At 37.6% G+C, this 15,945-nt stretch overlaps 1 protein-coding gene across 1 annotated transcript; it reads right to left on the bottom strand.

Annotated features, from left to right (window-relative positions):
* Positions 1-10,295: 10,295 nt before the first annotated feature.
* LOC114573949 (lamin-A-like) lies at positions 10,296-15,483 on the bottom strand. Its single transcript, XM_028606196.1, has 6 exons — positions 15,404-15,483; positions 15,044-15,138; positions 11,819-11,902; positions 10,970-11,101; positions 10,669-10,776; positions 10,296-10,473 (listed from the first exon to the last, which is right to left on the bottom strand). The coding sequence occupies exons 1-6, from the start codon at positions 15,405-15,407 to the stop codon at positions 10,321-10,323; spliced, it is 576 nt and encodes a 191-aa protein (XP_028461997.1). The 5' UTR covers positions 15,408-15,483; the 3' UTR covers positions 10,296-10,320.
* Between the last annotated feature and the right edge of the window lie 462 nt (positions 15,484-15,945).

Genomic DNA, 15,945 nt, shown 5'->3' with positions numbered 1-15,945 from the left:
AATGGCTGCAGGTACAAAGGAGTGCTTATATCTATTGGTTCTGAGTTTTGGAAGTATAAAGCGTGATCCGGATGGCAACATCTGAAATTCAGCCCGTAAGGGAACTATCTGACAGGATAGATTCAACCCTTTTTAGCATCTGCTTCTGATAGAGTTCCTCCAGGCCTTTTTGTCTAGAACCTGTGATACAGCTGCTCACCTTAATTAACCTGGAGAGGGAGTTTTTTTGTTTTACACTAATGGTTCCATACCAGCAGATTAAAGAGAAGGTTACAACTGACTCAACAAAGGACCTATAGAAAAGGGTCAACAGGGTCTTGTCTACATTAAACTTGGCCAGCTTTCTAAGGCAATACAGGCGCTGCTGGCCTTTCTTGCAAAGCAAACTAGTATTTGGCTCGACAACTTAAGCACAACTTATCATCAAAAAAGGATCCTAAATACTTAAATATTAGCTTTTCAAAGGACTTCATCACAAGTGTCATTAGGGCTATGGGTCTGTAATCATTTAAAATCTTTGGCCGGCTGATTTTTGCAAATCAGCAAATCAGACCCACCATTGTTTTAATACTGTCCCATGCTGAGCCTAAGAGGTTACTACTGAGTTTGTGTTCCAGTTTGAGTTTATAGTCCCATTTAGCCCTTTTAATTTCAAGTTTAATCTCCTTTTGAATGCTGTGTAACTCCTGAAAATTATTTTGTCTAAATGCTAGCTTTTTCTTCTTTTTGTTTCAAGTCTTTAAGTTGTTTTCTCACCCATGGCTTGTTATTTGGGTATAATTTGACAACTCCTCACAATATGCAACCCATGAGCTGACCACTTCAGTCAGTTCATCTATGTCCCGTGAAGATTGGACAAACTCCTCCCATAAGGTGCAGTCCAGGCAGCCTTGCAGGGCCACCGTAGCCTCCTCAGACCAGTCCTTCACTTGCCTGGTATCTACTTTCCCCCTCTGTAAGCAAGTGCGGTACACTGGTATAAGATGCACACAGTTGTGATCGGCAGAGCCCAGGGGAGGGAGAGGGACAGATTTATAGGCGCATTTAATAGAGCCATAACACTTATCAAGAATCTTCCCATTTCTAGTTGGGCAGGACACGTATTTATAAAAACATTTAAAAATGTTGTCCAAGTGACAGTGATTGAAGTCACCTAAAATTCTGGGGATATTGTCTGTAGTTTCTGGACAGTGCTATGGATTAATTCTAGGGCAGTGCTTTCATTGGCTTTTGGGTGAATATAAACAACAGTTTCAAAAATCTGCAGGAATTCTCTGGGCAAATAGAATGGGCGCAAGGAGACTGAGATCAGTTCAATGTCTTTTGTACACAGTTTTTCACTCACTAGTGTGGTTTTACACCAGCGCTCATTTATGTACAGTTACACCCTGCCCCCTTGTGACTTTCCAGTGCTCGCTGCAACCCGGTCCATGCAAAAAGGAGCACTGAACCCATCCAATGCAATGCCAGGGTCCAAATCAGCTTCTCCCAGCCAGGTTTCTGTCAGAGCCAGGATTCAAGCTTCTTTGAATTCATGTTGATACTGGACATGGGCTTTCAGTACATCCGACTTGTTTCGGAGGGACTGCATGTTAGCAAGGATGATAGAGGGCAGAGGAACACGCGACAGGGGCCGCCTTGCTCGCTCGCGTAATCCACCTCTCCTACCCCGCTTCCTTGTTCTCCGGCGAGGTGCGTTGGTAGAGCTCCCCTTCTTTCCATACTGCCATTTGATGTCGGCAATATTTGGAAAGATTAGATCTGGAGGTGGCCTAGAGTTCGCTGGTTGATCGAACTTCAACAGATGGTCCCAACTGAATAAAATTCGAGACTGAGAGGAGCCGCAGCAGGCCTCCGCCAGGTGGAAAGTTTCCCACAACACTATCAGCATTATACATCCCACTGTCCATTTTATTTTGACCGGTCATGGAAATCGATCACTGGAAAGTTGATCGTGAGTGGAAGTTGTGGATATACGTTAATAACTGCGATCCGAACACTTAGATAACTTAAACAATTAGGTACAAAACAAACAAATAAACAATCCTCACACTACTATGCTGCCGGTCGTTGCGTGCACATGTGCCCTCCAAAGTAAGTGTTTTGAAGTGATTGCAAGTGATTGTGAGATCGACGTGCTCCTAACAAAGGTAGAACATCAAAACAAAATCCTGTTTGGAAGCATTATCCCTTGTATAGTGTTCATATTTTTGTTTGATCATTTTCGTTTTTTGTGAGAAAACAAGGAGATTCAATTATAAAAAAGATAAAAAATAGAAACAAGATTTTTGATAATTATTGGTGCTTATTTCTTAGAACTTAATCAGAAAAGGTGAACGACGGTGCTTGAAATGTAACAATTTTCAAGTTTCTATGTTGTTCATAGTCATTTTTTTCAGCAATAGGGGACAATGGTGAGCTGCAGAAGAAAACTGTATTGCGTGAAAATGAATTACAAAAGAGGAAGACAGAAGAACAAGAAAAGATGGCACAGGTGGTTACCAGACTACAGGAACAGGCCAGAGGACTGGAGGAGATGAGACAGGTATGCTATTTTAACATTCATTTTTGTTGTTTTCTTTTAACTATTAAACATTCATCATCACTTCTTTGTAAATTAAAATCAGGATTGCCATCACACGTGGATATACTGTACATGTATTACCTCAATCAGAGTTGTTTTGTGTGGCTTTGTTGCATAAAAAGATATAAAATGAAATAAAGTAAGGTTAAGATTCAACGTTGGTTAACAAACAATATAATTGTGATTATTTAGATGTTTTGCTTTTCCTGTCCATATGATCTATTCCTTTATTTTTTTACATGTAAATGCATACATTTTCAGAAATCCAGTAAGCCTTCTGTGCTACATGTGATAAAAAGTGAGTACTTTAGTTAATTGTTTTTGTCTCTGCATTGTTGTAACTTTGTGTTGGAATAGCAAGTGCAGAAAGACAACAATCATACACACAGACACCTACACTCAGACACTCCCACACACACACACACACACACACACACACACACACACACACACACACACACACACACAGCAGGCCCAGTTGGTTATGTTTCATAGCACCTACAATTATTACACTCGGGTCCAGTAGACCCGAACACCTCATATGTAATAGTTATGTGTGGGGAGGGTGTACCTCGTGCAGTCATTGAAAATAACTTATTTGTTATGTTCCTCACAGAAAATGAGCCAAGGCCATTGAGTTTGAGTTAGAAGACATAATAAATAGCATAATTTTTAATTTAGCAAACATTGAAAACGGGTCCCACAGACCCCAACACCATACAAGGGTTAAATAGATTTATTTGTTGGATATAAATATCCATTGTTATAATTCATTGATAGACCTAATTGATTGATACGAAAACTAAATTAAAATTTAGAGTGTGCTCACATGCAGGCTGTGTGCTATGCATCCAGAGTACTTTATCCATGTGATATTATTAATATACCCTTTTGAACCATGCGCCTGGCCCACTGACCCTTTTTTCCACCATCTAAATAGCAAAAGTGGATTTTTACACGCCCTAAATAAAAAAAAAAAATCTTTAAAATAGGGCCCTATATCAGTGATTTTACTTCCATCACATAATTAATTCAAAACATACAATATGTTTTTTTAAATATCTCCTCTTGGTATGAAATGCTATCAAGCTCTACTTTAAGGAAATATTGTTGGCCATTTAATGACACTTTATGTTGTTCATAATTCTTTTTTTCCACAACAGGGGACAAAGCTAAGCTGCAGAAGAAAATTGTATTGCGTGAAAATGAATTACAAAAGAGAAAGACAGCAGAACAGGATAAGATGGCACAGGTGGATAAAACACTACAGGAACAGGCCAGAGGACTGGAGGAGATGAGACAGGTATGCTATTTTAACATTCATTTTTGTTGTTTTCTTTTAACTATTAAACATTCATCATTGCTTATTTGTAAATTAAAATCAGGATTGCCATCACACGTGGATATACATGTATTACCTCAATCGCAGTTATTTTGTGTGGCTTCGTAGCATACAAAGATATAAAATGAAATAAAGTAAGGTTAAGATTCAACGTTGGTTAACAATCAATATAATTGTGATTATGTCGATTTTTTGCTTTTCTTGTCCATATGATCTATTCCTTTATTTTTTTACATGTAAATGCATACATTTTCAGAAATCCAGTAAGCCTTCTGTGCTACATGATCAGATGAAAAGTGAGTACTTTAGTTAATTGTTTTTGTCTCTACATTGTTGTAACTTTGTGTCGGAATAGCAGGTGCAGAAAGACAACATTCATACACACAGACACCTACACTCAGACACACCCACACACACACACACACACACACACACACACACACAGCAGGCCCAGTTGGTTATGTTTCATAGCACCTACAATTATTACACTCGGGTCCAGTAGACCCGAACACCTCATATGTAATAGTTATGTGTGGGGAGGGTGTACCTTGTGCCGTCATTGAAAATAACTTATTTGTTATGTTCCTCACAGAAAATGAGCCAAGGCCAATGAGTTTGAGTTAGAAAAAATAATGAATAGCATAATTTTTAATTTAGCAAACATTGAAAACAGGTCCCACAGACCCCAACACCATACAAGGGTTAAGATTTATTTGTTGGATATAAATATCCATTGTTATAATTCATGGATAGAGCTAATTGATTGATACAAAAACTAAATTAAAATTTAGAGTGTGCTCACATGCAGGCTGTGTGCTATGCATCCAGAGTTATTTATGCATGTGATATTATCAATATACCCTTTTCAACTATGTGCCTGGCGCACTGACCCTTTTTTCCACCGTTACTCTAGCAAAAGTGGATTTGTACAGGCCCTAAACGCTCCTGCACCAGGCGCTTCACGCTGTGCGCTTAGATCATTAAAATAGGGCCCTATGTCAGTGATTTTACTTCCATCACATAATTAATTCAAATCATTCAATATGTTTTTTTTAAATACCTCCTCTTGGTATGAAATGCTATCAGGCTCTACTTTAAGGAAATATTGTTGGCCATTTAATGACACTTTATTTGGTTTCATTGTTTCTATGTTGTTCATAGTTATTTTTTTTCCACAACAGAGGACAACGCTGAGTTGCAGAAGAAAATTGTATTGTGTGAAAATGAATTACAAAAGAGGAAGACAGAAGAACAGGAAAATATGGCACAGGTGGTTACCAGACCACAGAAAGAACAGGAAAATATGGCACAGGTGGTTACCAGACTACAGGAAGAACAGGAAAAGATGGCTCAGGTGGTTACCAGACTACAGGAAGAACAGGAAAAGATGGCTCAGGTGGTTACCAGACTACAGGAAGAACAGGAAAAGATGGCTCAGGTGGTTACCAGACTACAGGAAGAACAGGAAAAGATGGCTCAGGTGGTTACCAGACTACAGGAAGAACAGGAAAAGATGGCTCAGGTGGTTACCAGACTACAGGAAGAACAGGAAAAGATGGCTCAGGTGGTTACCAGACTACAGGAACAGGCCAGAGGACTGGAGGAGATGAGACAGGTATGCTATTTTAACATTCATTTTTGCTGTTTTCTTTTAACTATTAAACATTCATCATTGCTTTTTTGTAAATTAAAATCTGGATTGCCATCACACCTGGATATACATATATTACCTCAATCGCAGTTATTTTGTCCGGCTTTGTTGCATAAAAAAAATATAAAATGCAATAATGTAAGGTTAAGATTCAACGTTGGTTAACAAACAATATAATTGTGATTATTTAGATTTTTTGCTTTTCCTGTCCATATGATCTATTCCTTTTTTTATATCTAAATGCATACATTTTCAGAAATCCAATATGCCTCCTGTGCCACCTGATCTGATGAAAAGTGAGTACTTTAGTTAACTGTTTTTGTCTCTACATTGTTGTACCAGCCATAAAACTAAAACACATCAGTAAAACTTTAGTTTTCTTTGTCTATCGTAACGTCTTTTTTTTTAAATAACCACTGGTAGAAACCTAAGTCAAAAGGTTTCATGTTCTGAGCATTCATTATTCAGATACATTTCAAATGGATTTAATGAGTGTTGATCCTGTCAAATGAGTTTAATGTCTGCTCGCTCTCACTCTCAGGTGCTGCCTCCTCAGCAGGATTTACTTCTGAATGTATTCCCATGGCTGCGGTGTGTGGCTCTGCTGGCCTGATTGTTGGTGTTCTAGTAGTCCTTGCTGTTGTGTGTATATGTAAACGTAAGTCACAGCATGTTGATGGTTACAGCAATAACATATTTTACTGTGAAACACCAACTCACTGTTACTTTTACAGATGGAAACATAAGTCACAGTTCTATTTATCTATCACCTTTTTATTATATATGATATTATATATGATATAGCGCATTCAGTGACGGTGTTTAGTTGCAGTCAGTAAACGCGCCAGAAATACAGTGACCACAATGTTGCCAAGTAACGTTAAATCAAAATCTGGTTTTCAAAAAAGGAAAGAGCGAAAAGAGAGAGAGGAAAGACAAAGGAAAGGGTGTCAAACTGTAACCCAGTTTTTCACCAAGAAAGGGGGGTAGCCTATAGTCTGTGAGTGGTATTAACCTGTTGGCTTAATGTCCATAGTTAAATAAGCTAGCTAGCTACAGACTAGTGTTAGCCTACATTTAATCACCATTTAATCAGTGCAAGGAAACATTTAGCAAGATATTCATATTAAATCATTGTCCCTGCCCCTTTTAGCAGACTTACCAACTGCAGGACCCCAGTCTCCCTCTAACTGTGCCCCTCCCTGTCCCAGTGAAGAAGGTGAGCAACATTGTGTTCAATGATATGCCTGTTATTTGAGAGAAAAGTTTGAGTTTCTTTGAGTTTCTTTGTTCTTATTTATACCTTTTAATTTGATGTCATTGGTAGGCCTCCTGTTAGTTTGTTATGACCATATTCCAAACCTCAAAACCTTTTGATTTAGTGATCACTTGATCTGTTTTGTAGCACTATAATAACCCTGGTGTGGAAATTCCATTTTACATGTCCACTTTATCTTCTTGTTGGCATGTACCGGTATGTGCAGCTAAGTTAAAACAAAATCTGCTGTTTTCATTGTTTTGAGAGGATGATGTTAATTTATTTTGATGGAAAAGTTTATATATTTAAGTTTGATTGTTTTTCTTTTTTTAAATCTTTAATTAATACTTATAATAATAATTAATAATAATGATTTTGTCGAGAGAATTTTCCATTTTGTCAAATTTTTTCAGATTCAGATTTGTCTCATTTGTTGTATATATCTAATGTCACAAGCCATATTCTATCAGATCAAATAATTGTGATATGAATTACTATTTGCTTAACCCTTACGGACATTGTTTCTGTTATTTAGAAGGTGAGAAAGCAGGAAAAAACACACAGCTTCAAAAGGAGTCGCAGAAGACAGAGGAAGACCGAGAAGATGTGGTCAGCACACTGATGGAGGTGAAGAATGAACTGGAGAACCAGAGGGGTCGACTCAAAGAGGTCCTGGAGGAGGTGGAGGGGGAGCGGGAAGTAAACAAGCAGAATCTCCAGGCTGTGGAGAAGGAAATAACAGAGCGAGAGGCGACGTTTGACAAACCGGAGGAACTACTAAGACGAAAAGAAGATCTACTGCGAGCCCAGTGGAAACTGGACCAGACAAAGAGAGATAATGAGAGACAGCTGCTCAACACTGAGAGACTGCTGGAGCCAATAGAGATCCAGGTTAATAAAATACACAGAAAGAAGGGAGTAGACTTTGGGTAAAGTACTCCGAGGGAAAAAAAGTCAATATACTGTATGTAACTTAAAGCCACCAAAAGTCTAAAAGATAAACTTAATTATGACTATAGTACGTCAGGGAACGGCCATAAATATAAAACTACAGATGAATTGATTCATGCTCCATTGCTTACTCGAGATATCGGATGAGAAGAATACCTTTATGTGTTTAACTATTTTAAAATGCTTGATTTCTTACATGACATTACCATGTAAGAAAATCAGTTTTAGCTTATCTTTTTTTACTTTTTTAAAGGATCTACAAATATGTGTACATTTTCTATATGAAATGCTTTTTGCAATGAATGTGTGCTGCTTTTGTTTCTGTATCATTTGGTTTGTGGTCAGTTTATTTAGTGTGCAGCAGAGAGTAAGAAATGTGTGAACATTTTGAACAAGCCTTCATCTCCTGAATGAAAAACATATTCCTATCAACATGAAATGGTGACGGGTGCTAAAGGAAGCAGACGCTCAGCTCCAGTTTACAGTTCGGAGACTGGTCTAAAATTAAATATAGCTTGTTCGAACTGTGCCCGGCCGGGCTCCGTGGCAAACCCGGCCACCAGGCGCTCGCCGACGAGCCCGCCGTCTGGGCCTGGCTCCAGACGGGGGCCCCGGGCTTCCTCCGGGCAGGGTCACTCCATCTCTACCTTGTTTTTCCATAGGGTTTTTGAACCATTCTTTGTCTGGCCCCTCACCTGAGACCACTTTGCCTTGGGAGACCCTACCAGGAGCACAAAGCTCCAGACAACACAGCCCTCAGGTTCACAGAGACACACAAACCTCTCCACCACGATAAGGTGATGGTTCACCTTACAATAAAAATAGTTAAATGATGCATGTATATTCATATTAGTATACAAAATAAATAAACACACGTGATATTTCAAAAATGCATAGATTGATTAATTGATTGATTGATAGGCTTTGCAGTTGGCTTGTGTCTGAGCTTTTAACATTACAGCTACTTGCCGAGTCGTCCCTCGTTTGTCTACACAATCAATCAATATGTGTTTTATTGTACTGTACAGATGCTGCTGATAATTTGAGCTTCTCAGACAAAAACCACATGAGAACCTGAACGCCTGTAGAAGAGGCGTTCAGGAGCCTCTATAGAAACAACAAACAGCAGCTTAAAGGGTAAACTGTGTCTTGTATATTGGGAAGAACAAGGAAAGAATAGAGTCAGTCTAAATATTAAACCATCTGCTGTTACTGCATCACCTGCCTTTTTGTTTAGGCTGCAAGTCCCAATATAGTACAGTAATAATATAACAATATATGCTAACAAAACTGTAAATGGTAAACATTTTCCCCAGCTAGCATGTTAGGATTATCATTAAGAGCATGCAAGCCTAACAACTTTAGCATTTAGCTCAGAGCACCTCTGCCAACTGTAAGTGATCTCAGGGGTCAGGAGATGATAAACAGGGGAAAAGCGGAAAAACATATTTCATACATCTGCTGTATGACTGGATGATTTTACCATCATTGCTGAACTTTGAGTTTGTTGATCAGCTTTTGATGAGAAAACAAGAACAGTGGTTCATTTTCACAACTTGCAGCATCAGCCTGAAACTTTTTTACTTTTTTTCATTTTCAATTGTCTTATGTGCATAAAACGATTAAGTAGTTTCAGTTCAAGTTGGTTTGTCAGCAAATCTGATTTTGCAAAACCTCAAAGAGTGTACCACTATTACTCTGTAAACACAAAATTACTTCTTCATTAATATACTGTAAAGTTGCATTTCACAGAACAATTAAAAAACATATTTTCGAAGTTGATGTGTTTCAAAGCAAATATTGATCATAAATGTAACTCAGCATGAGTGAACAATTGTCTATTAACACATGCACAACAAAGACGATAAATAAGAAAAGTATTTGCCGATTAAATACTTGGAGTTCAACAGAATTGAAATCAAACTTGTATTTGTCTTTATCTCTTTATTAAAAATTCTACATTGGCTAGCCTATATACATTCAATTACAGTTAAACAAAACAAAACATGAAATAACAAAGATCTGTGAAGATTTAATATATCCAATTCAGATAAAAATGCAAAATAAAATCCCTGAGTTATGTTAGCTCACATGTTTTTGTGTTTGTCTTCATAACCGTTCAATATTTGAGATTTTAGAATTATATTTTGTCTTCATAATGAAGAGTGTTTTTCAGTAATGTGTCCAAATAGGAAGATGCAGATGTTCACCACATTTCAAATAAAACCTTGTATGACTTGCTGAATTTAACACAATAACAAAAACATTGTGTTTGATTTAATATTCATGACGTTCTTCTTTAGTTGATTTCAGATTAAAGAGAGATGTGATATCATGATGACAGAGCATCACTACAATCTGTGTTTTTACAGGAAGAGCTGAGTCATGATGTTTCTGGTGTGTAACGTGTGTTAATGTGATATTCTTGTCCATGGTGCTTTCTGTTGCTAATCGAAGCAGCTAAATGGGAGATTATTGTAGTAAAAAGGAACAGAAAGGTAAGGTAAAAACATAGTATGACAGCAGGCTAATTATTATCTTCCAGAGACTATTAACTGAGTTGATTTGATCTCTCCCTTGTTGCTGGTGAGGGTGAACTTGAGTTTGTCTCCGGGGGTCCAGGACTTCAGCTCCCTCCATATAAGATCAGTGGGATATTGAAGGCTACCATAACCTGGGACAGCAATCTGCAAACATGCAAGAATGCAAAGACTTACAAGCAGAAATATCCAATAATACAATCATTATTTTTAATATCATCATTAAATCTTTTTGTTATACATATCTTTTATTTCAACTGAAACTCAACAGAGGTGAAAGAAAGAAGAAAATAAAATAATGAAAATGCAACAACATAAAGTAAGGAATAAAATAAGACTCACTGTGATGATTTTGTCAGCCTTGAGCTTGAATGTTTTCGGAAATGTGTATGTGATGGGTTCTGTGTCGTTGATCTGCATTTCTAAATTCCATTCTCCCATTTGTTGGTCCTGCAGGATGAAAATCCGGCACGAGAGTTAGGATGACAGAAAGAGAGAGCAACAAGTGAATGTTACAGTTAAAATAGTGTGTTAATACATTGTTGCATGTCATTTCATTATTTACATGGAAACAAGAGAACATTGATTTTGCAGTAAACAACAGGTTTATAAAGTATTGTTCCACACACACAAACAACCTTACCTCACTCAACGTGTTTCTGAGATAGATATAGTTGCCATTTCGCCCAACCTCATGAACAATGACAGAGCCCGTCTTGTCCTCCTCGTAATCAGAATCTTCATGCTCCCTCACTTCAACTCCGCTTGCATGTTCCTGTAAGAGAGACAACACATACGTACATATTAGTCATCCAACACTAATTATCTAGCTAACAGATATGCAGTCTTCTCTCTGTCAGCAGTAGATTACTGCAGGAAGTGACAGTCTGACAGAAAACTGTTCAACTGCTGACTGAGATACATGTTGTCTTTCTATTTGTGAGTTTTGTGTAAAAAATATAATGAAATATTATCTCCTACATAGGAGTTACACAGTTTTGTCCAACCCATTCTCACTCCCAACTCAATACCGTAAATACTGACGCTTGCTCAGTAGCTCTCAAGTAACGATGCAAAAATCACCCTTTAGCGTCTGTTTTGGACTAACAAGCAGAGCAGCAGCTCGACCGTGGTGCTGTAAGTTTAAGTAGTATGGAGAGAGACAACGGTAGTGAGTAGTATGAAAGAATGAAAGGAGGCTGGGTGGAGTGGTGGATCGGTCAAACAACATAAGACTTTCACCCAAGAGCCGAGGTTCTTATCCATAGTGCTATTTAGTGTGCATAATATCCTGCTCTGGTCTACTGTACATCAATAAAATCTGATCAGTATTATATGTTATCTCACAGGACAATAACAGATTTACTGTTTCACTTCTTTGAGTCCAGTTTCAGTTATTTGTGTATCAGATTTGTTCTCGTGGTTAGCTTGAACAGAAACAAATCACTGTCATATGGAGAAGATAAAAAATTATTTGGGTGAAATGATGAACCTCCATATTTTTGGCCATCAGCTCCTCCAGAGCTTTCTCAGCTTCCTCTTTCTTCTTCTGCTCATCCTGGAGCTGCTTCTTCAACTGGGAGGGAGGAGAGAAGAAGAGAGATGTTTTATTTCATTAAAGTGCAACTATTATATAGCATTTTCAGGATAAAACTTGAATTTCGTTTACATGCTTTAATGTTAAAAAAAAACACTTCACCCTCTGTATAAGACGCTCTGTAGCAGCACCTGTCTCTTTAAACCCTCCTCCCGAAAAAAGGCCCAGTTAGGCTCTGGAACCTATTTTTGACCAGGGGTGCTGAATACCAAAATAGTGGATGTCTGACGATTTCTCCCCCCAGGAAATATTTCGGATTTTGACAGCTAAATATGTCATTTTAGCACAGTGTATGGGTGGGAGTGAGAAGTTTTAGAAAAGTCCTGGGCAGACACAAATTTCACTGTTCCACAATCATGCAACAGCACTCGCCACTCAACATCATTACCCTGTTTCATTATATAGCTAAGCTTAATTACTTTTCTGATCATCACAACCACACCAGAGATGTTTGGCTTGAAAAGATATGCTAATAATCATCAATAAAATTACCTTGCCAACAATTTCCTAACTAGTGCCTTTGTGACAGCAAATGTCCTAACCACGTCAGAGCGGTTTCTGTTACACAAAACATATGCAATGAAAACAATCATAGTTATTGCCCTCACAGGGAACAGAATTATCTTTAGAGCAACTTGTTCTTTTTGCAGAATAACCAAAGTTTCAGGAGACACTGAACCAGCGTGTAAACCATAGTTCTATTCCACACATGAACAGGAAGTAAGCTGAACATATTCCAGTATTTCAGGATAATTACCAATTGTGCCCAGTAGATGGCACTCTCCATAGGCGGCACCAGGGAGGGGCTATGGGGTGCTGTAGCTACCCCTAGGATTGCCATAGCACCCCCTTAGCACCCCCAAGAAATTGCTGTGGTTGATTTATAAATAAATTTAAAAAAAATTGTTAATGTGTAAATAGTATAAGTAATTTATATTTAATTTATATTTGAAAAATTAATAAATACATTAATAAAACAAGCTAACTGAAGCTGGAGCTACTGCAACGGAGTATATAGCAGGACTTTGTACAGGGAAAAACCAATAAAAGCTTCTAAACCAAATATTACAGAACCGGACAGTAGAGCGACCGGAATTTGGGGAGAAATTATCAGCTTTGGCTGCCAAGATTATAGCTATTTTGCATTAGCATGCAGCTACTTAATAGTGTATGCTAAGGTTAGATTGTAGTGGAACGAAGCAGCACTTTTACTGTCAAAAATCACAGATAAATGCTTCTGAACCAAACACTGCCCAATCGGACATGTTTCAGCAGTAATGCAACCCGGAATTTAACAACATTGGCAGCACAGATGACATTGTTTACTACCGTTAACCATGTAGCTACTATAGTTAGCAGTGGACGCGAATAGAATATAGCAGCACTTTCTACAGTCAAAATCACAGAAAAAACGCTTTTAAACCAAATACTGTATGACCAGAAAATGCTTCAGTAGTAATGTGTTTGTGTGTGTGTGTGTGTGTGTGTGTGGGGGGGGGGGGGGGGGATTTAACCACACTAGCAGCCAGTACGACACATTTTATTTCTGTTAGCATGTAGCTACATGTTACAATGTTAACACACAATGTAAGATTTTTAAATCTAAAACTCCAGTCCTGCCTACCTGGAGCAGATGACCAATTATAGAAGGCCAGCTTAGAGTAGCGTAACACTGAGCCGAGTAGATAAAATTGTTGAAACCAGAGCGTTCAGAACATTTGGACATCGTTTTAGCTTAATTTGGTTTCTCTAAAATATGTTTACCCATTATTTGAAGTTTTGGACACATTTAACATCAAAATCCATCGTTATAACATTTTCGATATGACAGAAAATAGTGAAAAGCATAATATGTCCACTTTAAGCAAATCTTTAATCGGTCTACCCATTTATACTGGAAACACCAGCTCAGTGCTCTGATTTATTTTCTGAGTGTACTACTTTAACTGGTTTTAACCACTGACTGAACTGATAGTTATATATGACATATTGTAGTAACTGTTCGATTGTAAGGACCATACATCTCATGTTTGTTATGAAACATGTATTAAAATGTAAATTTTTTGCTTCTGCACCACTTACAGTGATTGTGTTTAACTGTGCCTACTGTGTGTGTGTGTGTGTGTGTGTGTGTGTGTGTACTTCTCTATTAAGCGTTTTGATCTCTTCCTTCCTGCTCTTGAGTTCTTGCTTTTGCTCTTGAGCACTGCTGTAAATTCATTAACAGGAAATATAAAAAGAAACGTGTAATATTGGTTTGGTTTTGATGTGTAAATTTACGTGAATCAATTTGGTCTGATTCTGGACTTGGTCAAATCCCTGTGGATCTGGTCTTGGAATGATTTTTGTAAGTGACCTGCACACACTACTTTAAGTTTGAACATGTCTACACTATGTATGGCATAAAGAGTATATAATCAGTGTATTTTATTATTGAAGTGAAGATGTAAATGATTTTATCAGGGCATATTAGTGAAGATACCACACAATGAAACATGTAAAAATAATCATAACTCAAGTCTTGTTTTGCAACATTTGAACATAACTGCAATTGAGTAAATTCACTTTTAATTTAACATAAGTATCTATGAGAAATATTTGAAAGGTGAATTTTTAGTTTCACTTTGAAAAATACTCTATACGTCTGCAGTAGTTGAGACTGGTTTCAGCCTCCCACAGTGTTAACCCCCTCTATTTCAAGACTTATGGACAACAAAAGTTAGTCACTGTCAAAATAAAAACTTTTGAGAATTTCAAATTCTTCTGTTGACCACATATTTCTTATCAGATGTTGCCCCTGTATTTCTGGTTAATCTCTCTCTTCTGTTATTCTAATCTCTTCTGATGTTTGCTCTCATCCTCATTTGACTGTCTGTCTGAACTGGGCTTCTTCGATCTCATTTCTCTTGAACCTCTGAACATCCCAACATCGATTAAAGTAAGCTAGTTAAAGTTAGTTGTTTTAGCAGCTTTTGTACTCTTCTTACTTTCTTTGGAAACACAGATCCTGTTTCAACCATTGATGCAACTATTTTCTATCTTTCTAGCTCAGATCAAACTTTACTTTACCTGCTTTAGTTTTATTCTCTTCCTGAAAGTCCTTCCTGTTTCTTTACTTACAAGTTTGATCTCCTTTCCCTTTTTTCCTGTCAAAGCCTCGGCTTCTTCTGCAGTGACAGACGGATCAGTTCCATCCCTGTGGCTTATCTTTGTGTCTGTGTAAAAAAAGGTAGTAGTGTTAAAATACATATACTTTATTTTTTGGAAATCACAGTATATGAGACATTTGAGACTAAAATTAGGTATAAAACACCCAAATTTGACTGATTGTCAGAAAAAATAGAAAAACCACGTTGAGTAACTACATTACCTTTAAAACACTGAAATTTCAGTCAAATAACATTAAACAAGATCACTATTTCCACTAAATATCAGAATCATTTGACATGTACAAAACACTGCAATTAATTTGTGACTTACTCATTTTGTTTTGTCTCCATTTCCACACAGAAAAGAGAAGTAACAGAATAAACAAGATGACAAAAACAGCCAAACTAACAGCCAAGCCAGTGTTGATGGGGACAGAAGAACTGGATTGGACCTCAAAGAAATCATCTGAAATAATAAAAACACAAAAAACCATTACATCCTCATACCTAAACAACATTAAAGGTCAATTTCAAAGACTCGCAAAACAGCATATACGACTGTTCTATTTACTGCCGCATAGTGGCGGTTTGATAATGTAACTGTAGTCATGTGACTGTTCCATTTAACATAACAGCCACAGTTTTAAACACATAGTAAACATGAAATGAAACTAGTTTAGGCAGCAAATTCACATAGTTAGGGTTAGACAAACATCAGTGAGCTGCTGACACACTAACCCGACGGCTGATCAGTTGGCTCCCGAGTTCCAAAAAAGCGCCGACTTGAGCATGTAATACGTCTCCATAACAGCAGGCGGCGTTAATCTGTATTGTCGCCCAAAAAAAAAATTAAAACCGCATCTGATTGGACGA

This window comes from Perca flavescens, chromosome 19 (genome assembly GCF_004354835.1).
Source record: "Perca flavescens isolate YP-PL-M2 chromosome 19, PFLA_1.0, whole genome shotgun sequence".
Lineage (NCBI taxonomy): Eukaryota > Metazoa > Chordata > Actinopteri > Perciformes > Percidae > Perca > Perca flavescens.
Note: the sequence above shows the minus strand (reverse complement) of the source record. Positions and strands in the feature narration are given on the sequence as shown.